Source organism: Anomaloglossus baeobatrachus, chromosome 1, assembly GCF_048569485.1.
Source record: "Anomaloglossus baeobatrachus isolate aAnoBae1 chromosome 1, aAnoBae1.hap1, whole genome shotgun sequence".
Classification (NCBI taxonomy): Eukaryota; Metazoa; Chordata; class Amphibia; order Anura; family Aromobatidae; genus Anomaloglossus; species Anomaloglossus baeobatrachus.
The window spans coordinates 294,209,921-294,236,140 of NC_134353.1; the positions used below are offsets into that span (position 1 = coordinate 294,209,921).

General features: G+C 43.7%; 1 protein-coding gene across 2 annotated transcripts in view; it reads right to left on the reverse strand.

Moving 5' to 3' along the window:
• Positions 1 to 26,220, reverse strand: part of RAP1GDS1 (Rap1 GTPase-GDP dissociation stimulator 1) — a 174,784-nt gene that overhangs the window by 42,810 nt on the left and 105,754 nt on the right. The window contains exons 3-5 of one of the 2 annotated variants that reach the window (XM_075350939.1): positions 18,258 to 18,380; positions 15,119 to 15,244; positions 2,359 to 2,505 (exon numbers count right to left, since the gene is read on the reverse strand). In XM_075350939.1, coding sequence (XP_075207054.1) covers positions 2,359 to 2,505; positions 15,119 to 15,244; positions 18,258 to 18,380 — 396 coding nt within the window. The remainder of the gene's footprint in view (positions 1 to 2,358; positions 2,506 to 15,118; positions 15,245 to 18,257; positions 18,381 to 26,220) is intronic. The other variant, XM_075350945.1, reaches the window with a different exon arrangement.

Here is a 26,220-nt window from a genome sequence, read left to right on the forward strand (position 1 = left end):
ATTTTGCAAAATAAATATTTTTCTGCAAAACACAGAATAGGCCAACATTGCTACTTGGTAGCCATAATTCCTCAAATCATAAAGCACAAGGGGTGACAAGCATCTCTCTGATAAAGCAACTGAAGCTGTAGTTGGGATGATTATTTGGTGCATTTTCTCCTTCGCAAAATCTATACACTATGGAAGGGTAGCAAGATGAAAACCATTTTGAAAATAATCCATAGGAAGTACTGTTTGCAGTTTTTAAAAATCTATGTAGTGGGCACAGCTAGTATGTGGAAGAAGGTGCTCTGGTCAAATGAGACCAAAGTAGAACTTTTTGCGATAAATGATAAACACTATGTATGGTGGAAACTAACAGTACACATCACCCTGAAAACACCATTCCCACCATCAAACATGGTGGTGGCAGCCTCATGTTGTGAGGAGGCTTTTCTTCAGCAAAGGCAGGGAAGCTGGTCAGAGTTGACTGAAAGATGGATGGAGCTGAATACAGGGCAATTCGGAGGAAAACCTGTTGAAGGCAGAAAAACGCCTGAGACTATGGTGTAGGTCCACCCTCTAGCAAGACAACAACTCTATGCATTCCACAAGAGCAACAAAGGAATGGTTTAGGTCAAAGCAAATTCATGTCTTTGAATAGTCCAGACCTAAATCCCATTGCAAAACTGGTGTTCATAGATACTCTCCATCCACTCTCCCTGAGCTAGGGCTACTTAAACAATACTGGGAAAATTTCAGTCAGTAGATGTACGAAACTTCTAAAGACATATGCCAAAAAACTTTCAGGAGTAATTGCAGCAAAAAGTGGTCCTATAAAATATTGTCTCAGGGGGGCTGAAAACAAACGCACGTCACAATTTGGAGATAAACCTTTTTAAAATATTTAGAAAACAATGTATCATTTCCTTTACACTTCCCAAATACTTGCTACTTAGTGTTGGTATATCACATTATATCACAGCAAAATACTTTTACGTTTCTGGGTGTAAAGCGGGCTTTACACGCTGCAATATATCTTACGATGTGTCGGCGGGGTCACGTCGTAAGTGACTCACATCCGGCATCGTAAGTTATATTGTAGCGTGTGACAGCTACGTGCGATTGCGATTGAACGGTAAAACGTTCATCGCATGCACGTCGTTCAATTGCTAAAAATTGAACGTGAGGTTGTTCAATGTTCCTGAGGCAGCACACATCCCAGTGTGTGACACCCCGGGAACGATGAACAGATCTTACCTGCTTCCTGCGGCTCCCACCGGCAATGCTGAAGGAAGGAGGTGGGCGGGATGTTTACCTCCCGCTCATCTCCGCCCCTATTGGCCGACTGCCGCGTGACGTCGATGTGACGCCGAACGTCCCTCCCACTCCAGGAAGTGGACGTTTGCCACCCACATCGAGGTCGTATGGAAGGGTACGTGTGACGGCAAATAATCGTTTGTGTGACACGTTCAACAAATTGAACGTGCCACACATACGATAAGGGCGGTTATGATCGCATACGATATTGTATGCTTAATCGTAACGTGTAAAGCAGGCTTAAAGCGAAAAAAATGTGGAAAAGTTCACAGGGTATGAATATTTTCTCAAGACACTACAGTCCCGATTATCACTGTGAAAGGAACAGATTTCGCATCGTTCCTTAGCAAAAATGGGTCTATATTTTCCCAATTAACTTTCTTAATTTGTATGAATTGATTGCAAAACACAAAGAAATATATTGATGCGATTGACATAATATTGGGATTTGTAGTAAATATGGCTAGCAGGTAACAATGACAGGTATACATTTGATCTTGGTAAGGACATACAGATCCTTAGAATAATAACACTTTATTTTAAGGCGATTCCTCTAAAGAAGGGAAGCGGCTGTCAGGAATCAATAGAGGCAAAGTGATCTTACAGTGTAAACAATCTAAATGTCTGCTTGCTCCACCTAAAGGAAAAAGTAACACAATAGGTAAGGGAATAATTACAACAAGAAAGAAGGAGCTTTGAATACCCATATAAAAATCCCTACAGAACAGCCGGGCACAGAACAGATTGCTTCGGAGACTCAGTGCACATCCATCTGGCAGAACAATGTTGAAACTTGAATTAAAAGCATAATGGAGGGAATTATCTTGTAGTTAACACTTTGCGTCTCTCTCACATTTCTGACACCAGATTTTGGAACAGATAAAGAATGATGTTATCGTATTCCAACCTCCGCTCGCTGAGTGCACGGCTATGGCATTGGGGAATGCACAGGGCTTTCTTTCTATTCAGTCTACAATATACAATACTGAACTACAATGGTGAGGGTAGCGTCTACATGACTGAGCTGCCTTTATGGTGTGGATAAAGCGGTTGGTTTACCATTCTCATTGCTATAGTTCATCAGCATGCCACAAAAGACAGTCATGAGCTTCTCATTTGCTGGATCTGTTAATGCGCATATTGACCGTAAATGGTCAACTACAATTTGTGCACCACCCGCTTGGTCAACTGCTCGCCTGCCCTCATCTGGAAACAAACAAAAAGGCACATTAAATACAATGGAAACCTCACTTCAACTTACACACTATACAATCAATCTTATAGGAGGATATATATCTTATTTACGCCCCTGCCGATACCATAAAAGCCCCCCAAACATTTTACCAAGTACCATACAACTAAAAGGTCCTACTATATATTAGGAATAGGACACACGGCATGAAAATCGGTGCGAGTGGAGTGCGATAAAAAAAAAAAATCGCATTCCACTTGGACCAATATTAGCCTATGTGTCAGCACACATGAGCCATTATTTTCTCAGCCCCAATCGGACCGACAAAACAATCGCAGCATGCTGCGACAGTAATGTGTTCCTGGTTTCTTTCGCACTCATTCAAGTGTATGGGGCGAGAGAACGATCGCACTGCACTTATGGTACACCGGTGTACTGCGAGTGCAGGGCGAGAATGGTAATAGCCGGCAACGGAGGAGAGAGGGAGATAAATCCCTCCCTCCCCTCCTCAGCGCCTGCCCGACCCTCCTCAGCACTGGACCGCCCCTCCTCCGAGCAGGCCCGCCCCCCGCAGCTGTGGTCCAATCGCATGATCGGACCTCAGTCGCAGTGACACTCGGCTCCTGCTATGCTGCCAACGTGAACCGAGTGTCATGCGAGGATCGCATTAGTCCCTGTGTGGCCCCGGCCTTATAGTAAATATTCTTCTGTAATATACTGGATATTACTGTATAGCATGAGATTCTAGAAAATAGATAATGCACAAAGCTTGTGTGTGATCGATATAACATTAGGTCAGAACAGAACACAACTTTTTCACCTGCTACTAAATTCTGCTGTAGTTTAGATCCTTCCAAACTGCTTACACCAGCTAACCTTCCCACGATACACCAGATGAAAATAGAATAGAAATTATCGAAGGGGTGGAGGAAATGTTCTAGCACAGGTGGCACTTAAATGCTGGTGGGGGAGGCTCCTTTTTGGACATTTTTTTGGAACCATAAAATTAGTCATTTCCTTTAAATCTGTATTGTACAGTTGGAAATGGCAGTATACCACTATTATCCAGCAGGCATGTCTTTCCAACCATAAAGGCCTAACACTAAACGGGCCCATCAGCGCATTCCTGCAGCTGCCACTATAGATTTATATACAGTTGCAGTCAAAAATGTTCAACCATAATTGTAAATTAAGTTTAGTACCAAAATGTAGAAACTGTCTGTAGTTTGCAGAACAATTAAACAACGTAAATCATTCAACACAAATAACATAACAAGGGATTTCTTAAATTTCAACACTAAATGTAACTGTTGTTGAATACTGCACTCCCAGAATGAATCAACCCCTTCATCACAAGCATTTCACTACTTAGTACAGTACCTTTGGCTGTTCTGATCTGTTGCACACTAGATTCATCAGCTTTGGCAGCGATTCTTAGGAATCTTAGCCCATTCACTATAAGCAACAGTTCACCAATTCTTGGATATGTATGGTGAAACCTCCTTCCCCAAATCTCAAAGAGTTTCTATGGGTTTCAAATCAGGCGACTGATGGTTATTACAGGATTTTTCTGGACATTTCTTAAACCAAGCCTGGGTTGACTTTAAAGTATGCTTGGGATCACTGTCCTGTTTGGAAGGGCCAATGACATCCAAGCTTTCACTTTCTCATAGATGGCGTGACGTTTTCTCTTTTGATTTCTTAATACTTCTTGCATTCATTTGCCCTCCTCATGTTGCAAGTTTACAAGACTGAGGAAGCACCACAGCCCCAGAGCATTACCAAGCCTCCATCATTCTTCATTATAGGCATGTTGTTCTGTACAGCATATGCGTAATTATTTTCTCCCTCAGACATACTACTGATCCATAAGCGCAAAAAGTTCAAGTTATTTTCATTGAACCACAAATTAGAGGTTTTGAGCAGTTTAGTGCCAACTTTTCTTGTTCTTTTAGGTCCGCAGAGATGCACGGCTTGGAGTTCGGGTATGGAGACCCTCAGTGTATAGTGTATTGTACAAACTGACACTGCTGCCTCTAAATGTTGCTGAAGTGATTTCAAGGGTCCTCAGGTATCTGATTGCGGTGATAGTTTTGACTTTCTGTCACGACCAGGTAGTGTACCCAGTGCTTCTTTTTTCTAACTGTATATCTAGGAACATCAATACCTTTCCTATCTTTTTATACCCTATTATTTATTTCCTTTTATGCGTAAGGCTATTAACTCTGCTCTTGATTTTTTTTTGTTTTTTTTTTTTGCCCCTTCAACAACCCAAGCAAATTAGTGAACTAAAGGTGTATGAGTAATGGGCTAAAATTTCTCAGAAACGCTGCCTAAATCTAGTGTCTGGGTATGTGTTACATTTGCATGAGCTCATAACAGCCAAAAGGTGCTCTTCTAAGTAGTAAAATGCTAGTAATAAAGAGATTGAATTAAGTTTATTTTTGTGTTGAATTTGGAGAACCCACTAGTTATATTAGTTATGTTGAGATTCTTTAAATTGTTCTTGTTTGACTGGTTTATTGCAAACGGCAAAAAGTTTTATAAATTTTGCTAACGAACCTAATTTGCAATGGGGGTTGAATAATTTTGGTTGCAAATGAAGTTATTGTTGCGTTCAATGCGAATAATAAAAATCCATGTTTTTAGCGCCTCTGGTGGCAGATGCATGCAGTCAGAACTCTACCGTTTATTAAATTAGAACACAGCTCCTTATACAAATACATTATAAAATTAAAATCAGCATAAAATGTGTGACCTCAAAACAGAATGGTGGAAATGAAGATCAATATAGTAATCGTCCACTGGTCAGATCAGTAGCGGAGGCCATTCTGCCTTATCACGGGGGCTTTCTGCCCCAGCTTCCTTATCCCTAACCTTTCATTCCAGAGACAATTATTGTTATTTCTGGATTTCTAAAGGGGTGCTTCACACACAGCGAGCTCGCTGCCGAGATCGCTGCTGAGTCATGCTTTTTGTGACGCAGCAGTGACCTCATTAGCGATCTCGCTGTGTGTGACACTGAGCAGCGATCTGGCCCCTGCTGCGAGATCGCTGCTCGTTACACACAGCCCTGGTTCGTTTTCTTCAAAGGCGCTCTCCCACTGTGACACACAGATCGCTGTGTGTGACAGCGAGAGAGCGACAAATGAAGCGAGCAGGGAGCAGGAGCCGGCGTCTGGCAGCTGCGGTAAGCTGTAACCAAGATAAACATCGGGTAACCAAGGTGGTTACCCGATATTTACCTTAGTTACCAGCCTCCGCCGCTCTCACGCTGCCTGTGCTGCCGGCTCCGGCTCTCTGCACATGTAGCTGCTGTACACATCGGGTTAATTAACCCGATGTGTACTGTAGCTAGGAGAGCAAGGAGCCAGCGCTCAGTGTGCGCGGCTCCCTGCTCCCTGCACACACAGCTAAGCGGTGTGCGCTGGTAACTAATGTAAACATCGGGTAACCATACCTGATGTTTACCTTAGTTACCAGTGTCCGCAGCTTCCAGACGCCGGCTCCGTGCAAGCGCAGCGTCGCTCTGGTCACTGGTCGCTGGTGAGATCTGCCTGCTTGACAGCTCACCAGCGACCATGTAGCGATGCAGCAGCGATCCTGACCAGGTCAGATCGCTGGTCGGATCGCTGCTGCATCGCTAAAGTGTGAAGGTACCCTAAGGATCACATTTGCATGGAAAAGCCTCAGTGCTGGCTGCTTCTTCAATATGTGAAAATTACTGGCACACATATATTACAGCTATTAGGTGGTGAAAGTAAGAGCAGGGTTCACTACGCAGATTGTTTTCTTACTATGCAGTGTGCAACATTTTTATACATTTTATGCAGATGACAGTGACTTAAAATACTTGCTCCCTAATTAATGTGAATTTTGGCATATGCAAGCCTGACTGTTATTTCTGGAATACCTCCATGTTCCTGGCTTCCTTTATTAGATTTGGGCATCATTTTATCTACTTTCTGGACTTCTCATTTGTAATTGTGTCAACATGAACACATCTAGCTCCGCTTACAATGTTTTATGTATTATCCTTTTTGTGTTCTTTTTATCTTTCTATTCTTTATCATTTACTCCCTTTTGCTACATGGTAGCTCTAAATTCTGCGACTGATCACACGGGTCCTAGAAATTTGTATATATTCACTTCATGGCAAACAGCGTTTCACAGTGACAAACTGATAATGTACTGTTTAGGCTAAGTTCCCATTTCCATTGTTTTGCATCAGTCACATGCATCGCTTGACACATGTGACTGATGCGCTGTACAACGGATGACAAAGAACAGAATTCTTTGTCGGAGTCCGTTGTGTGCGGGGGTCGGAGTTCGGGGTGGGTGGAGCCGAACGGGGCCGTGGCGCTGAGGACTTCAATGTCGTGGGGACTGCAGGGCTGGGGACAGGTGTGTGTGTGTGTGTGTGTGTGTGTGTGTGTGTGTGTGCGGGAGGGGGCGGAGCCGAGCGGGGAAGTGTCAGGCTCCCTGCACAGCCAGGGTAAATATCGGGTATAAGCAAAGCACTTTTTGCTTGGTTACCCGATATTTATCTTGGTTACCAGCATACACCGCTTAGCACTGGCTCCCTGCACACGTAACCAGTGTAAATATCGGGTAACTAACCAAAGCGCATTGCTTGGTTACCCGATGTGTATCCTGGTTACGGGTGCAGGGAGCCAGAAAGCGCATACGCAGCAAAATCCTACGGATCGCGCTGCTCAAAAAACGATACATGCTGTGTTCCTCCCGCCCGGCGGTCAGTCGTTCCACGACTGATCAGTCGGGCGGAGGGTGCAACGCAGAATCATCAGTCACAATCCGCCGCTCATACACGTCTATGGGAATAGCGGAATCCGCCAAACGGATTCCGTTGTTTACCAGAGCAGCGGATTGTGACTGATACAATTTAACAGAAGTGTGAACCTAGCCTTAGATGGCTTCCATAACCCATTCATTGTGTTCAGGCTTCTATATACAGGAAGTGTGATCACATCAGTCACTTTATTAATCTATTGCTATTAATTTAAAAAAGCAAAGAATCAAACTATTGTCCAGCAAATAAAATATTCAACAACTTCAACAAATAAAGACCTCCATATACATTAATGTCCACCGCACCAAGCGACCATCTAATATGTATGGGGCCTCTGCGCGCCACCCAAACAAATGAGGCCAGGGGAGATCAAGTAGTTTGAAAATAAAAGATTTATCCCTTTGATCTCATCAGATAAATGCCACTACCAGAAGAGTCATGCAGCAACTTACTTCTCTCTCCCCATTACAAATACAGGATTTCTTGGATGAACTGAACGTACATTTATATGGAGGACTCCTAATCAGTCTAAGAATAAGGGTTACATGACATATCTATCTATCTATATCTATCTCTATCTATATACTGTATATCTCCAGCTATCTATATATAGATGTGTGTGTGTATATATTACACACACACACACATTACATATATATATATTATATATATATATATATATATATATATATATATATATATATATATATATATATATATATATATATATATATATATAAAATATAAATATCGGTCTGATTTTCTTCTAGAAAAGTGGTATTTTTTTTCACACTTGTCATCCTTGTGCTGTCCACATACAATCCATTTTTTTATTGCGGCAGTTAATACTTTACGGGCCCACTTACAGTTACAGAGTTGCAATGTATCCGTTAATATTGGATGTTATATCGATTTTTTCTTACACCCATATATAGGGAAGTTGAGAATGCAGTGATTTTTTTTTCCACATACAGATTCCTTCAGTGTAAAAAAAAAAAATATAAAAAAAAAAAAATCGCTCATCTGCCCCACTGAATAACATTGGTCCGAGTGCGGGGTGTTTTTTTCACACATAGCACTTGGACGGAACATAAGGCTGTGAGAATATGGCCTAATGCTTATTAATCAATCAACCTGAAGGCTCATTTCGATGCCTGGGTAGCACAGCTTGTGTATTGCTCATGATGCAAGGACTGGCAGGGGTCTCCTGACCTGAACTTGTAAGTCTCAAAACATACCAGGCTATCAAGTTCAGGTCCGGAGACCTGTGCATTTCACAGTACACAATAGATCTCTTAGACCTGAGGAGGCTGATGTACTGTGAAATCCCCTTCAAAATAATGGCTGTCTAATCTGTTTTGAGAGTTTTCCTCTATGATGCCAAAATGCTCGGCTGTGTCTAGACGCATAATAACTTCATTTTAATTTCAGGTGGGAAAACTGTCAGAAACAATTATACAACCGCTCTAATCTGGATTTTCAAAGTAAGTAAACCAGCTCAGGTCTAAGATCTATTGAATAATGTATACAGCTTATACTGTGAAATCCGGGGACAGATTCGCTTTAACTATTTCATACTCTGTAAGAAAAACATTTGTTTTTTTCATTTAACAATATAGTATATGAATATGTGTGTTATATAAACCCAACTTTAAAGCATAACCATCATTCTAATTCTTATTTCATTATTCAATAGGACACATGAAAATAAGCAACTTTATAATATATCTTATCGAGAAATTTGCTTCTTTCTCTGCCAAAATGGATCAGTCATTATCAAAATGTCCAATTCTGAGATTCTATGGAGATAGAAGAGGGAGGAGCTCTGTCTCTAGCTTTTCCCTCTGCCCACAGCTCCCCGCCCCAGCCCACAGCTCCCCGCCCCAGCCCACAGCTCCCCGCCCCAGCCCACAGCTCCCCGCCCCAGCCCACAGCTCCCCGCCCCAGCCCACAGCTCCCCGCCCCAGCCCACAGCTCCCCGCCCCAGCCCACAGCTCCCCGCCCCAGCCCACAGCTCCCCGCCCCAGCCCACAGCTCCCCGCCCCAGCCCACAGCTCCCCCCATAGTCATGGATTCTCATGAGTAAGAACTGCCATCTTCTAGCTCAGTAATAAGAAAGTCTTCATTGAATACAAATTTTACAGCAGAATGAAGAATTTTGATAATGACTGATCCATTTTGGCAGAGAAAGAAGCAGATTTGTCTGATAAGATACATTAAAAAGTTGCTTATTTTCATGTGTACTATTGATTTATGAAATAAAAATTAAAACAATGGTTACCCGAGAGATTTCCCGAAAGAACATTTACCTATTCCCAGTGTGGGTGATAAATGCTTCGTGGCTTGTGACCTCAGTGATTCCCAGTATGTGGGTCCTCAGTGGGAGCGCTCGGCTGTTTCTGGAACCTTTGTGCTGTATGGCGTGGTGCATACAAACAGCTCCTCCGTGTAGTGCTGGTAATCGGTGGGGTCCCCTGCGATCTAACTTCTGTCATCCATTTTGGATTTTTTTTCCCCACAAAGAGCATATTTCAACAAGTGAAAGGACATCATGGCTGGAGGGGTTGTAGACTTTACAAACTTTACATTAAATTAAGCCATGGGATTTTTTTTTATTGTTTTAACTACGTAAACCTGAATGGGAAAGTTGAAATCATATTGAGAGCACACAAAATAACTCTGCATACCCAACCATAGGAGCTGTGGCTCTGCTGTGTGAAATGGTTTATACTTGTTATACGGCCTATTTTTTATTTTTACCTATTTTACGTTGTGAAAACTTCAATCTACTATAGACTTAAGATGCTGTCCAGGTGAAGCTCACCCTCAAGTATCAGAAAGATGGATGTTCTTCTGAGAGCTTGAGAAGTCTGTACAATGTGACAGCGGCCTAAAGATCAATGAGCCCATTAAATAATATGGGTGCAAGACAAAGTATCTGATGGAGGTCAGGTATGACAGAAAAACAAAATGCTTAGTACAGAACACCAGGTTTACAGGCCCTGAACGTTTTATGTGCAAAGTCGGGGCTGGGAGTTCATAATTAATATGTTGCTAATGCTCACATTACAGGGTCTACTAATACTGTAGTTCTGTCTCTATACCAGCCATAGATGAGACGTGGACAAACATATAGTGGAACTGCTACTTATTAGTAGTTGGTTTTGTGTAGAACATTTAAAATGTATCAAAACCTGTCAAATATATCAGAATAACAATGTGGCCAAAATACGTTAATACTAGTGATGGGCGAACTCGCAGAGACCTGGGTGGATTACGTTGGACCTGGAGGGATTTTAATAATAGGGCAAAAGAGAGTGGGGTTTTTGTATTTCATTTCAAATAAGGGATTTTTTCTGTGTTCGTGTTTTATTTCTTTTCACTAGATTAGTAATGGGGGGGGGTCTCATAGATGCCTCCCATTACTAATCTAGGGATTAATGTCAACTGTGAGATGTCATTAAACCATAATTGCCCCGATTGCCACCGCACCAGGGCAATCAGGTTGAGTCGGGTTAAGTGCTAGGATTATTGCATCTAATGGGGGGGGGGGCACTGCATGCTGTTTTTAAAATAAATATATATTTATTTAAATAAAATGTTTTAAAAAAGCCGCATGGGGTCCCTCTTATTTTGATATACAGCCAAGATAAGCACTCGGCTGGTGGCTGCAGCAACCTAAGTCGATTTATTTATTTTTACACCACGATAGATACACACACAACATCTGTAATTTGAAGCTGTCACACTGGGTGGGGGCGTGTATGACTGCAAACAATCACAGACGCCGAAACTGCCAATGGGCGGGTGAAGTAGTGCATATGCATGAAGTTAATGAGCGGTCCCGGAAGTAGTTACAACGGCATGAAGACTGGTAAGTATACTTGCTTTATTTTCTTTTTTTATTTTAATTTTTCATTTAATTACCTGGGTTGCCGGATAATTACCCGGAGTTCCCTGAGAACTCCAAGCCTGGAATGAGTGCACGGGTACTAAGTAACGTGCGCAGATTTGGACTCTTACAGTCAAAAAATTACAATCTTAGGAACTGAAGCATATAAAAGAGCAAATTAAAGTAAAGTAGACTTCTCATTTCGGTGCTGGTTTTGCCACGGAGGACATAAGGGCTTTTTGTTTACACGGTCGTCTGAGCCAGACACTTACACTAGACAATCTAAGATAATTTAAAGGGGTTATCTCAAGTTCTTATGTGGTTAAATTGCATATTGCTTGTAAAAATAAGCAACTTTGAAATTTACTTTGAGTTAAAAATTCACTTTGCTCTGAAGATGCACCACTCGTTCCTTAGGTTACAGCCGCCCTTCGAACCAGAGAGTGGCTGGTTACCTTGGTAATGAGTGCACACTGGCTGGCAGGCTCTATGATTTAAAGAGCACCAATCACTAGGATTTTCCTATATAACGTAAAGCCAGTGCTATACTGGCACTATCAGGCTGATTCTATACATACCTTTAGTTGTCAGCTAGGATGTATAGGTTTTGAAACACAAACAAGTAAAGTTTGTAAAATGAGCAGCTTTTTGCGTGTCAGCAGCTGCCAATCAGCTGATAGCTGGGGTGGGTTTTCATAGTACTTTCCGTTCCCCTGCTTGTCTGTCTACCCTGTTAGAATTAGCATAAATATTATAGAATCATTTTACTAAGTGACTAGAAGGACCTGTGCTGATGTCATACCCATGTGACCAAAAAGGGAGGGGCCTCAGCCAACAGAAAAATAATGTTGCTTACTGGTATCAGCTATGTTGGCTGAGGCCCTTCCCCTTCTGGTCACATGGGTATGACATCAGCACAGGTCCTTCTAGTCACTTACTAAAATGATTCCATAAAAGAATTAGCATAAATAACAAGGGGAAGATGAACAAGTAGGGAGACGGGAATCACAAATCAATACCCACCCCAGCCTTCAACTGATCAGCAGCGGCTGAAACTCAAAAAGCTGCTCATTTTACAAACTTTACTTGCTTATGTTTTAAAACCTATACATCCTAGCTGACAACTAATGGTATGAATAGAATCAGCATGATCGTGCCAGTATAGCATTGAGTTTAGGTTATATAGCAAATTCCTAGTGATTGGTGCACTGTAAAGCCTGTGCACGGCACTCTGAAGCTGGCTAGATTGCTGGAACAGATTAGCGTCAGTGCTCCTACATTTTTCCATTGTTTTAGAGAAAAAACTACCTTGCTAGCTGGGAGATGATACAGCTTGTGCCAGCAGCCCCACAATGCTACTGGACTAAATGGTCAACCTTTAGGAACGCACGTCCCCTGAAAAGTATAAAGTGCACGCCTGGAGAAAGGAAGTTGAGACAACCCTATTAATAAATATCTTTTCATATTCTTGTATCTACAGTCTAAATATTTCTGGAAAAAGTATTATGAAGATAAAAAGGGAAAAATATATCCCAAATTAGTGCCCCACTGCTCTTGCTGAATCTCCAAATACTAAAATCACATCCGATAAAAAGAAGTACAATTTTAAGAATAAAAAAGGCAACATGTAAAAATATAATCTTCCTTCATTTTACGCAAGTGCCCTAGGTAAAAAAGAATTCTCCGTGCCGTATCTGAAAGTGTTTAAAGTGCTGCTAAAAGCAAAAGCCTGTGGGTGAATTATTTAGCAACCATCACCTAAAACACAGACAAGAGTGGTGCGCAGACAAGTATGCAGGAGACAGAAGAAACGGCGAGGTGTGCCCTGGAAAGGAAAAACAGAGAAAAAGTCACAGCGTCTTGTGTCTTAGCGGGATCTGTACACCTGCCTCTTAGCTCTGTGTTACCACGGGAAACGGTCACAAAAGCTGAACTGCTTCCCGCCAGGTAAAGTGGCACATTTACGTCTGGAAACCATTGTTTCAGCTTTGTAGCTAAGAGACTGATGAACATCCAGCTATGTGAATTAACATATTGGTCGCAGTGGAGAGAAGAGAGAGATTAGATGCGGTGCAGCCCAGGTCCATGCAATGGGACGGAGGAGGTTCATCAGCAGAAGAGCAGCTGCTTAAAGTAGAAATACGCAGAGAATACAAGTGGGAGCAAACAGATTAGATCACATGCATAGGTCATTAGATGGCGGCGTCACCAACACTCACAAACATGTAGAAACAAGACATGAGATAAGAGAATATGTCCAAGCCATGTGCACCACTTAGGTCCCACAATCGGTGTTACTCATGTTCTGGACGCTGCATTTTACTCTACCAGCAAAGTGGATGGAATTTATAGAAATCTCATGTCCACGGGGTGCTTCTTTCATACGCTGCAAACTCACCTGGCGTGCGTTTTTCCAAGCATTTCTCTTGCGGAAACGCTCAGTTTTCAGGGCGGATTTTCCCCATAGGCTTGCATTAGATTTACAAGTAAAAGATACAGATGCGTTTTTGGTATATTTAAGAAATGGAATAAAACCAATAACGCACGTAATCCACACCAAACTATGTCAATGCCAGGAAGCTTTCAAAATAAAAGTTTTATTTAAGGGATGATACACCAGAGCCAAAAAACGCAATAAAAATGCAGTTTCAAAAATGCATTAAAATTCAGCGACAAAAACACAATAAAAACAAACACAAAAACTCAATGAAAAAAGATGCAAGTAAACTAAAGTGTGGAGATGGTGCAGACGTTTCTGCAGCGTCAAAAACTCAACTGATCGGGGAAACCTAGCCTTACTGTCTATGTTGCTAACCACTTTGCAGTCTGACTAATATATTATGAATTTAGCCAAACTGGACCAGAATCAAATCTAGCCTCTCTATCTAATAGTTGGACAGCCCCTTCTTAAATACTATATTCCCCAGTGTAAAGTACAAGTAGCATATACTAGTCTCCAGCACTGGCACTGATCCCCCAATGTTGGCGGCAGGGGTCCGGTGACATTTTTATGCCATGTGAACCCTATAGTCAATCAGCTGACACTACCAGGATGCTTCAATCACTCTTCCATCTGACAAGCTGTGAACGTCTGAAAGAAGTGCGAGAACTGCAGCCCACTAGTATCCAATGATAGGCTGCAGCGCTCACACGGCGTAACAATTTCTTACGAACCAAAAGAATTGCGACACTGTGATAGGTTTTTGTAATTTTTTCTTATACATTGGGGACTACAGTATTAAACAAGGAGTGGTTTGCGTAGTAACCCATTTAATTAACCAGATAGTACAGAATTCATCATTACCTCGACACTATGAAGCATTTTTTAACTGTGTGAGGACTAGCAGGTACAACATAGCTAATCGCAACGCAACACATCTTCTAAAATGTTTGTTTACTAACCTATGCCAGCTCGTACTAATGTGTAGATTTCATTGTTTTGGTGTAAAAGTAGACTACAGATGTGCTAAATGCATTGAGGGTAACTCCTAATAAATGAAGCATATATTGTGGCAGCGAGCTTTTCATTACACTGCAGAAGGAAATGCATTATTAATTTCCCCATCCAAGTCTTGTTTTAGGGCTCTACAACGACTGTAAATTATAGGAGGCCGTTCTTGACTATTTTCCAATGATACATATGTCCCTGAAGATCCTTGGATGGGGTTTTCCACTAAATACATTGCCAGTAATAGCAGTTCTCTAAGCCCAATAGCAGGTAATGGGGCGGTGGCTGAGTATGTGCGCCTCCGCTCCATCCTTGACCCCCAGTAATTATACATGTTATCACCTATGCACAGTTTAGTTTTTAGGTGGGAAAATCCACTCACATTTTGCTGGGTTTCTAGCTCAAACTGAATTTGGGCTTAGGACATATAAATACAGAATAACTAATGGATACAGAAATCAAACATGATGTACTTACGGCTATCATAACAAATATTTCCAAGGGCACGACCAGTTTGTAGCAAGATTTCCTGATCTTTGCAATTTAAGAGCTGCACCAGAGGTGGAATCAGTCCCGCGTCCACACATGGGATGCGCAATTGTTCTGAAATGACATATACGATGGCCATTTATAAACGGCATAAACAAGAATTATCAGGTTAGGAACTGTAAAGGTGATTTATATGGGCAATTTTCTACAGTACAACAAAGAAGGAAAAAAAATCAATGACTATTTTATGGCAGAGGGTTCTTTAAATTTTAATGTAGATGATTCAGTCCTTCATTCAATTAATAAATTAGCCTGTGCAGCTAAGTACAGGAACAATAAAAAATATCCTTAATTAAAAACTCAAATACATTTCAATGGGGCTAAGGCTCTGGCAAAGACAAAATATGGAAAAATACACAGGCTTGGTGGATGCGTAAAATGAGAGCCTTTTAATGTCATAAATTACCATATTTTTGGACTATAAGAAGCACTTTCCCCCCTATCATTTGGGAGGAGAGTGGGATGTGCGTCTTATAGTTTGCATGTACCTGGCTAGTTGTGGTGCTGGATGGGTGGGGCAGTGGTGGAGAAAGTCGCAGAAGGCATGAAAAGGGTCACCGTTGCAGAAAACCGATGTCTGGGGATGATCAAGTGTGTCCACTATTAAAGAAAATGAATATTCACTGCTCCCATGACCATAATCCCGCCCACCTTTCTGCACTGAAGCCGGTGCCAAGAGGTGGGCAGGATTATGGGAGTTGGGAACAGTGAATATTCATTCTCTTTAATAGCGACACACGTGATTGCCCCAGACATCGGCTTCCTGCAGCGGCATATTAAAAACAATATGAATATTCACTGCTCCCCAAGCCCATAGTGAATATTCATTTTGGATTAGCCGACATCTGATGTCAGTGTGTGACTGGGGGCGCATGGCAGTGACGTCATGCGCTGTCCATCACTAAACAAGACAAAGTCAGTTGCCGACATTAGAAGAGGATGCTGTGCACCGGGGGAGTGTAGGGAAGGGTGAGTAGAATCATTTTTTTTTTTTTTATGTGTACGGCATATCGTGAGGAATATACCGTATTTTTCGGACCATAAGACGCACTTTTTTTCCCCCAAATGTTGGGGGAAAGTGGGGGGTGCGTCTTATGGTCTGAATGTGGCTGCGGGGAATGTGGGTGCTGCGGTGGAGCGGGTCATCGGGGGCACGAGCAGGCTGTAGCAGCCTGCCGTGACCACGTGGACCCGCTCATTTAATATGCACGCCCATCCCCCGCCCATCATCCCTCAGCGCTGAAGCCGGCGCTGACAGGTGGGCGGGATGATGGGCGGGGGATAAACAGCTGGCTCGCATGATCACCCCTGGCAACTACGGCCTGGAGTGATCATGTGCGGCTGTATTCACTGCACCCCGTGCATCATCATCAGCGCGGGGAGCAGTGAATCAGTGTACAGTACTCACCGTTCCCCTGCAGCATCGCTCGTCCTCCCGTCTGTGTCAGCGGCAGCGCCGCTGATTGGAGCCGTCCCCATTGCCCTGCTGGATGGCGATCATCTCCTGTGTTTGTGCCGGCGGCTGAGTGGAGCTAGCGGCGCGCACAGCGATGACGTCAACGCTGTGCGCACGTGTCCACACGCAGCCTCCGGGACACTGGCACAGACACAGGAGATGATCGCGATGCAGCAGGGTAATGGGGACGGCTCCAATCAGCGCTGCCGCTGACACAGACGGGAGGACGAGCGATGCTGCAGGGAGTGAGGTAAAGTGAGGTGAGTATGAACGTTTATTTTTTTTTATGTGCCACAGGATGCGGCCATACACCAGGATGGGGGCATATTATGAGCCGGATGGGGGCATATTATGAGCCAGATGGGGGCATATTATGAGCCGGATGGGGGCATATTATGAGCCGGATGGGGGCATATTATGAGCCGGATGGGGGCATATTATGAGCCAGATGGGGGCATATTATGAGCCAGATGGGGGCATATTATGAGCCAGATGGGGGCATATTATGAGCCAGATGGGGGCATATTATGAGCCAGATGGGGGCATATTATGAGCCAGATGGGGGCATATTATGAGCCAGATGGGGGCATATTATGAGCCGGATGGGGGCATATTATGAGCCGGATGGGGGCATATTATGAGCCGGATGGGGGCATATTATGAGCCAGATGGGGGCATATTATGAGCCAGATGGGGGCATATTATGAACCAGATGGGGCCATATGCCATGATGGGTTATATAGCAGGATGCGGCCACATGCCAGTATATAGCAGGATGCGGCCATATGGCAGGATTACGGTATATAGCAGGATGAGGGACATATACTGTTTATACCAGGCAGGGAGGATCATTACCAGGATGCGGCACCTTAGTAGAGAATTTGGGGACATTACCCCCATAAAAGTGTCAGCAGCAGATCCTCGCCCCATAACAGTGTGTCATGACCACATTTTTTGCTTAAAATTTTATTTTCCTATTTTCCTCCTCTAAAACCAGGGTGCGTCTTATAGTCCGGTGCGTCTTATAGTCCGAAAAATACGGTATATAACAGACTGAGCCCATGATGTGAGACACATATACCAGGATGGGGAACATATATACCAAGATGAGGGACATAAATACTCAGATGAGCCCAAGATGAATCATATATAACAGGATGGGCCCAGGATGGTGATCTTATATACCAAAATGGGGGACATGTATTGCAGGATGGGCCAGACATATACCAGGATAGGCCACATATTTACCAGAATGGGAGACATATATACTACAATGGAGGAAATATATACCAGGATGGATATATTGGTAGAGATTTGGGGGACATTACCCTTATAACAGTGTCATCAGCAGATCCCCTCACATAACAGTGCATCAAGATCACAGTTTTTGCTTCAATTTTTTTTATATGTTCCTCCTCTAAAATCTAGCAGCGTCATATGGTCTGGTGTGTCTTATAATTCGAAAAACATGGTAAAGGTAAACAGAAATAAAGCGGCAAATTAAGTATCTCTACATACGAAAATGAAATGAAATGAATTAAAAACATACTGACAAATGAGGTGAATAACTGAAGATGTTCCAGCAGTTAAAGTTCTCCTGGAAAACCTCACCATTTTTTGCTATTTCGGCTATGATGTGAGCTATTTTTGCTGTGCATGAAGATTGTGAATTCAAAAGACTTGCAAAGACTTGAAGAATGCCACTCTGAAGGATTTTTTCACTGCTCTGTACATCTGAAAGAAAAAATAAAAATATTCTGCTAGATTAATACAAATTCTGATACTAGAAGACTAGGCGCCAAACTGACAGCAATTGTCATTACACCAATACAGGTTTACAGTGGCTTAAAATAGATTTACACACAGTATACACACACACACATTATATATATATATATATATATATATATATACAGTATATATCATATATAGATATATATATATACACACACACACAATATATATATATTATATATATACACACACATACACACACATATATATACACACACATACATACATACACACACACACACATACCGGTACATACATACATACACATTATTTATACAATCATGGTGGAAAGGGTTGGCACGCTTTAAATTGTTCAAGAAAATTAAGGCTTTCTCCCAGAAAATGATTGCATTATTGCAATTACATATATTGTTATACACATTTCCTTTGTTGTTTTTTGTGTGTTGTTCCAATATGCACAGAGAGAAAAAAAAAAAAAAGACAAATTGGGTAAAATTTCACACAAAACCCCAAAAATGAGCATCACACAATTGTTTGCACCCTTAACTTAATATTTGGTTGCATACCCTTTGAAATAACTGCAACATGCATATATAAAAAACATAAGCACGCATGCACACTTCATCATTAATATTGCATCAGCAAACAAAAAGGAATCGCAGAATTATGGAAATCACAGGATCACTAGACATGCTGATGATAAAAAAAAAAATGGAAAAAAAAAAATCTTAATTTATAGAAAATGTCCCAGTAGCAGTTTTTTTCAATTCAGAAATGCTAGGTCATATGTTGCTTGTGCTACTAGGAATTGCCTGTATTGTCTAAATGTTCTACAATGACCTTCAGCATCTCCAGACTTGGCTCCCATCGAGGACATCTTAGTCGTCATTGGCCGGCAATTGCAATGGAAGCTGCCAGCAGCGGCTCTTGATGATTTGTGTGCATTCAGCGTGGTAGAACATTCCTTCAGACAGCCATTAATAACCTTATTGACAACATGTTAAAGTATTTATGGTGCATTTCCAAATTAAATCGAGAGGTTTTGAAAATGTAGTTTTCATTTTCTTTATCATTTGCAAAACATTGACATCTATTGATGCTATGATTATACATACATACACCCACCATCAGACAAGGGGGCAAGAGCCCACTGATAACATTGACTCTGGGGGCTCATTCTTCAGGTACATACAAAACATTACATTGTTCTCTCTCACAAATTAATCTATGCTTCTTATATAATAATAAGCTAGGCAATTTGGTGATTAAATGAGGAGATTATGGCTTTGTCTGTACATAATGAATCAAATGTATTGGAGGTTGCTCCTGCACAGGGCCCACTGGGAGAGCCACTGTTCCCTTGTGGACCAGTCCGAGCCTGCAAATATGTGAGAGTCTGAAATGTGATTGTGTCAGCAGTACAGTAGGACCCTGTGAGCTCTGCCTGCCTGCACTGATCAGCAGGGTTTTGGGTCAGAGACCCCGTAGCTGCAGGAGTTACCTCAGAGGGAGAGTGCTGAGCCCGGGCTGTCTCAGGGAGACAGTTGCGTGATTGCGGGCTTAAAGAGCCCGTAAAGAGAAAGAGATCAGAGATACTGTTGGAGACTATTTTTTTTTTTCCTTTTTCTTTTCCCCAAAAAAGAACCAGGAGCGGTGCTGAAGGAACTGGACTGCGTTGTGTGAGAGGAAGGATCTCCAATTTCCTGAGGGGAGGGCTGTTCTCTGGACTGAGGAAGCCTGTGTTCTGTCTGAGGATTACTACAGAGATCCGGGCCTGAGAGCGTGTTGTGTGTGGAGTAATTGGCTAATATCGACTAAGTGTTGCGGGCGGGGGCCGCTAACACTTCTGGGGCTGCTCGGATCTGGGTTACTGCTGCAGCTGGAGTGGTGACCGGACCCGGACGTCCGTCCGTCCTCACAACCGTCATAAAGGGGGTATTTACAGGGGATTTTGTCTGTGACGCCACCCATGGGTCGCGTTGAGGGATGGTGACACTGCCGCTGCCTGGTGATGGGGCGCCCGGGGCTGGTGTAACGGGGCAGCTAGATGGAATCCCCTTCACGGGTAGGGAAGGGTAGTCCTGGGGCCCTGTGTCAGTACACGGGAGTGATGGCTGCTGGAGGAGGCGCGCCGGGCTGGACCGGAGGTCAATGGTGTACTCACAGTTCAGTAATTTCACACAAGTCCAGTGGTAAACCAAGTTGCCAATGACCGGCTGCCGTTGGAGGGTGTATTCGGGTCCCACACCCTGGTTAGTGAACAGGTGTCCCTTCCTCCTGCACGTTATGTTTGTCTCTCCTGTTGGACAACTTTGCATGGAATGGAGAAGTCCACTCCCGGTTCTGTATGTGTTTGGGAGCTGTAGCCCGCGAAATCTGACCCTTGGGATTTCTGTGGGTTCTGACGGACACCCTATCCCCTGCGTTGGGCTTCCGTTTCGCTCTCTGGGTTTCGGGAGAACAAGGCCTGAAACCTTGTCCTATGCTGGTGAATTAACAAGGGGCATGCAACCTTCCTTGTCCTAGGGTCCAGGCACCCCAACTGTGCACGGCCTCCGGACTGGATTCCTGCTGTCGGCACCGGCGGGCTACGACCTTGCCCCATTCCACTTTAGGTCTCCCGCGACCGGATCTCCGTCGCCTGTGGCCCTGTTCACTGTCTGCCACCTAGCCAGGTAGTCCAGGGGCCCCTACCCTTGACTCCACTGCTCAGTCTGCACTTGACTTCCACTCACTACTCCTCCACTTAACTTGAACTCCAACTTCACTTCACTCAAGCATAACAAACTGATCTGACGTGTTCCCGCCTCTGATACCTCAGGACCCCTAGGTGGGCATTCTCATTCGCCTGATACCGCCCACTGGTGTGTCCTTATTATCACAAGGGGGTGGCTAGGCTTTATGGCTGTGTGTTGAGCCTGAGGGTGGGTTTTTGGTGGTGACTAGGAGGATGGACACTTTTGTGACTACCTGGTTTTGCCAGGGCGTCACACTAGTCCGGGGTCCCTGTGTGGCAGGACTGGGGTGAAGACATCCTTAGAGCAAGAAGATTTTTGTGTTTCCTTTTTCTTCCTTCTTTGGAATTATACACAGCGAACTGGGACCACAGGCCTGTGTCAAACGTCCGTGGAGGTTAATGGTACCATAGCTTTAAGATACCAGAGTATCCCTTTGTTCAGCGTAAAACAGATGATGGTAAAATTTAAGGCTTGTTATTAGCAGTGATAAGTTATAGGTTCCCTCAGAGTGCCCCCATTGGATTTACACCTCTTGCCTTTATAGTTAATTTTTTTTCTTTGTTCAACCTGGTGAGTAGGTAAATTGATTCCCAGTTCCTCTGGTAATATACATAACCCGGGAACACTGAGATCGGCGCATTGATTCCGGCTAAAAGCTGAGTGTGTTAATTTCACTTATGTGGTGCTTTGAGGAGTTCTTAAGTCAATCATAATTTATTCTGGATCGTACTCTTATTCTCAACCTAGTAAAGGAATTCTTGTTTATTTCTGCCTCTGTCTCGGTTTGTGACCCACTGGATTCTCTTCGGACCTTACAAATACATGCCAACAAAATACATATAAGCTGTTATGTATATTTATTAATTTTCTTAACACAATCAACATTTGTTTTTTATTGTTGTCCACGGATTCAATAGAAAATTCAATAGAAAATGGCTTCTTACGTTTTACTGCGATATAATTGGCTTCTAATGTTTCTAAAAATTACCTTATTCTATCTTCAACAAAAGCAGAAAAGCCAGTCTGGTGGATTTCAACAGGTCTGATGCACTCAGGAAAAAGCCTGAGCACAATATAATAATTTTTGTCAAAATTGCCCCTCCCGCTTCCCGCTGCCAAAAAGTGGAGGGTGCCTCACAGATTGGGACGACTGCAACAGACAATGAGAATTACACCTGGTGAATAATCCAGCCAGGGCTTTATGTATGCCGATCTGCTTCATCCTTCTACAATGCAGTCAAAGCAGATCAGGCCACTTTTACAATACGGTTTACACCATTTCTTTACCAATAAGGTTCAACAAATCTGAAGTTAAATTTGCAACTTTTTCTTTTGATTAAAAGTAAAAGGTCTAAGAGACCACATTTCTTAACAAATATATTTGATTTCAAACACTACTAAGTCCTGTATGCAACATGTCAGTCTTCTTAAATGTGGGCCATTATATAAAAATTGGTCATGTAATTTAAAGGGGGCTTCTACTTTTACAAAAGTGGTCTGTTAATGTATAGATCTCGTCTATCTCAGTGCTTTGTTTGCAACAGTGAAGGCACATCGACAGCTATAATCACTGCTGGAGTCGATCACTCACGACATCTATATCAGTAGAGGCGCTAAGATTTTGATTGGCTGCAGTAATGACGCGAGCTGTGGCTGTGACATCACCACTGCAGCCCAAACAAGGAGACAGAAGCAGCAGAGGGCAGCAAGCACTGGACCTAGGGAGGAGAAGTACTATCTGAGAGTGGCAGGAGACAAGCGCGCATAGGGTATCATCATAGGATGGCGGTAAAATGGGAGGTGAGAAGGGTGCTCACCTGATGGGCGTGTGTAAGTTAAAGGGAACCAAACATCAGGTTTTTCGTCTATAAGGTGCAGTGTTTACATACCATTAGCGGGCAGCTCGGGTGTTTAGGCAGCGAAATCCAACTTTATAAAGTTTGAAAATTCGTGCACTTTTTGATTGACGTGTGCACCTCTTTCCTAATGTCCGGGCGTGTTATGCACTTGTATCCCCGCCCCCCGCCCCGCTGCCTGTTCCTCCCTCTCTCTGGTTGTATTTAAATTTCCCTCTTCAGTAACATGACGTCGGAGTTGGCGCCTGCGCATAGCGCTTATCTCCGGCGCCATGTTTCTGAAGCACGCAGTACCGTGCAGCCGTGTGCACGAGAGGGCGGCGCATGCGCCCTCGCTTCTTCAGATCCCATTGTGACCGCGGGAGCGCGCGCGGTTACAACAGGACTGGAGATCAGCTGACAGGAGGACGTGATTAGCTGCAGCTACGCTGCCAGCACAGCAGCCGCCTAGGACACCGGGGCTCAGGTGAGGTGAGTTCACAATGCTGTGTGTGCACCCCTGCGTTAACCTGGGCTCACCTTCTGAATGCCAGGTCACCGCAGGAAAGAGCTCACAGCTGTGTGTCTGTGCTTTGTGTGTGTGCAGTGTGTGTGATTCTGTGCAGTGTGTGTGCGCACGCTGTGTGGTGTGTGTGCGCACGCTGTGTGGTGCGTGTGCGCACGCTGTGTGGTGCGTGTGCGTGTGTGTGTGTGTGTGTGTCCTGAATCCAGGCCTGGCATTACTGGAGTTTCCTCCGGTAGCCAGTCCGTTCTGCACTGAAGTGTGTAGTTTTGGTTTTTTTTCCAGATGATATTGGATCCGGATTGGACGGCGCGGGACCCTTGACCCAGGATTACTGCGGAGCGGGGTTCTTTATTTCAATAAAGATGGAGTCATTAATTGTGTTGTGTTTTGTTTCTAATAAAAATATTTTTCTGTGTTTTTTTGATCTTTACTAGAAATTCATGGTGGCCATGTCTAATATTGACGTGACACCATGAACTGGACTCAAAAATTGGGCGAAGCCCATGTCATTTTTTTTTTAATTATTTCATGAAATTCATGAAATAATAAAAAAAAAAAGGGCTATATGTAGTTTGGCAGCTGCTGTCCGCTCTCCTGCATCCACTAGTGGATGAAGTATGCTGAGCCTTGTAGTTCTTGTATATTTTCTCAATATTTCAATACCTTTGTTTAAATTAAAAAACAAACATTTTAAAATGTTTTTTGGGAATAGGTTCTGTTGCCTCCATGTAGTGGTTTCCAGACACTTAGTATTATGGTGTGCTTTATAATATATGTAGGACTATGAGGTGCATTAGATTATACGGACGACTATATGGGGCACATTACTATACGGAGGACTGTATGCTGGAGGGAGAGGCAGGGGGAGCAGACCTACAATTTTTGACTCCAGCCAGGTACAACTAGGCAGCTGGGGATTGGAATCCGCAATGCAGAGTGCCCAAGCTTTCTGGCACCCCCGCTGCGAATTGCAGTCCGCAGCCACCCCAGAAAATGGCGCTTTCATAGAAGCGCCATCTTCTGGCGGTGTATCCAACTCTTCCAGCTGCCCTGATGCCGGGTGGCTCACTGGTAATAATGGGGTTAGGGCTAGGTGTGTATTATCAGCTAGCCCTAAGCCCGAAATTCATGGTGTCATGCCAATATTAGACATAGCCACCATGAATTTCTAGTAAAGATAAAAAAAAACAAAACAAAAAAAACAACACAGAAAAATATTTTTATTAGAAATAAAACACAACACAATTAATGACTCCATCTTTATTGAAATAAAGAACCCCCCTCCGCAGTAATCCTGGGTCAAGGGTCCCGCGCCGTCCAATCCGGATCCAATATCATCTGGAAAAAAAAACCACACACTTCAGTGCAGCGTCGGACTGGCTACCGGAGGAAACTCCAGTAATGCCAGGCCTGGATTCAGGACACAGACACCACACAGCGTGCGCGCACACACACACACACCACACAGCGTGTGCACACACACACCACACAGCGTGCGCACACACACACACACACACACACACACACACACACACACACACCACACAGCGTGCGCACACACACACCACACAGCGTGCGCACACACACACACACACACACACACCACACACAGCGTGCGCACACACACACCACACAGTGTGCGCACACACACACACACACCACACACAGCGTGCGCACACACACACCACACAGTGTGCGCACACACACACACCACACTGCACACACACACCACACACACTGCGCACACACGCACGCACACACTGAACACACACACTGCACAGAATCACACACATAGCACAGACACACACACTGCACACTACACTGCACACACACTGCGCACACACAGAGCACGGACACACAGCTGTGAGTGCTTGCCTGCGGTGACCTGGCATCCAGAAGGTGAGCCCAGGTCAACGCAGGGGCGCACACAGAGCATTGTGAACTCACCTCACCTGAGCCCCGGTGGCTGCTGTGCTGGTAGCGTAGCTGCAGCTAATCGCATCCTCCTGTCAGCTGATCTCCAGTCCTGTTGTAACCGCGTGCGCTCCCGCGGTCACAACGGAATCTGAAGAAGCGAGGGCGCATGCACCGCCCTCTCGTGCACACGGCTGCACGGTACTGCGGGCTTCAGAAACATGGCGCCAGAGATAAGCGCTATGTGCAGGCGCCAACTCCGACGTCATGTTACTGAAGAGGGAAATTTAAATACAACCAGAGAGAGGGAGGAACAGGCAGCGGGGGGGGAGGGGGCGGGGATACAAGTGCATAACACGCCCGGACATTAGGAAAGAGGTGCACACGTCAATCAAAAAGTGCACGAATTTTCAAACTTTATAAAGTTGGATTTCGCTGCCTAAACACTCGAGCTGCCCACTAATGAAATGTAAACAATGTGCCTGATAGTGCCAGTACTGCACTGGCTGCACCTTATAGACGAAAAACCTGATGTTTGGTTCCCTTTAATAAATGCACACAGTATGGTTATCTGCTGCAGTCACGTCTCTTCTGCATGTAAGTTGGAGAGTGGTTAGACGTTTAGGTAACCTCGCTACAATATAGACAGCGTAGTCCCATGCAGGTAGATGTGTCGCCAGTAATTTTTATTCACACGTTTGAACATGTATGAACCCAAACTGCATAACGAATACTAGATTACCAGCGTAGGACTACTTTGTCTACAGTCATGGCCAAAATTTTTGAGAATGACACCAAAATTATAT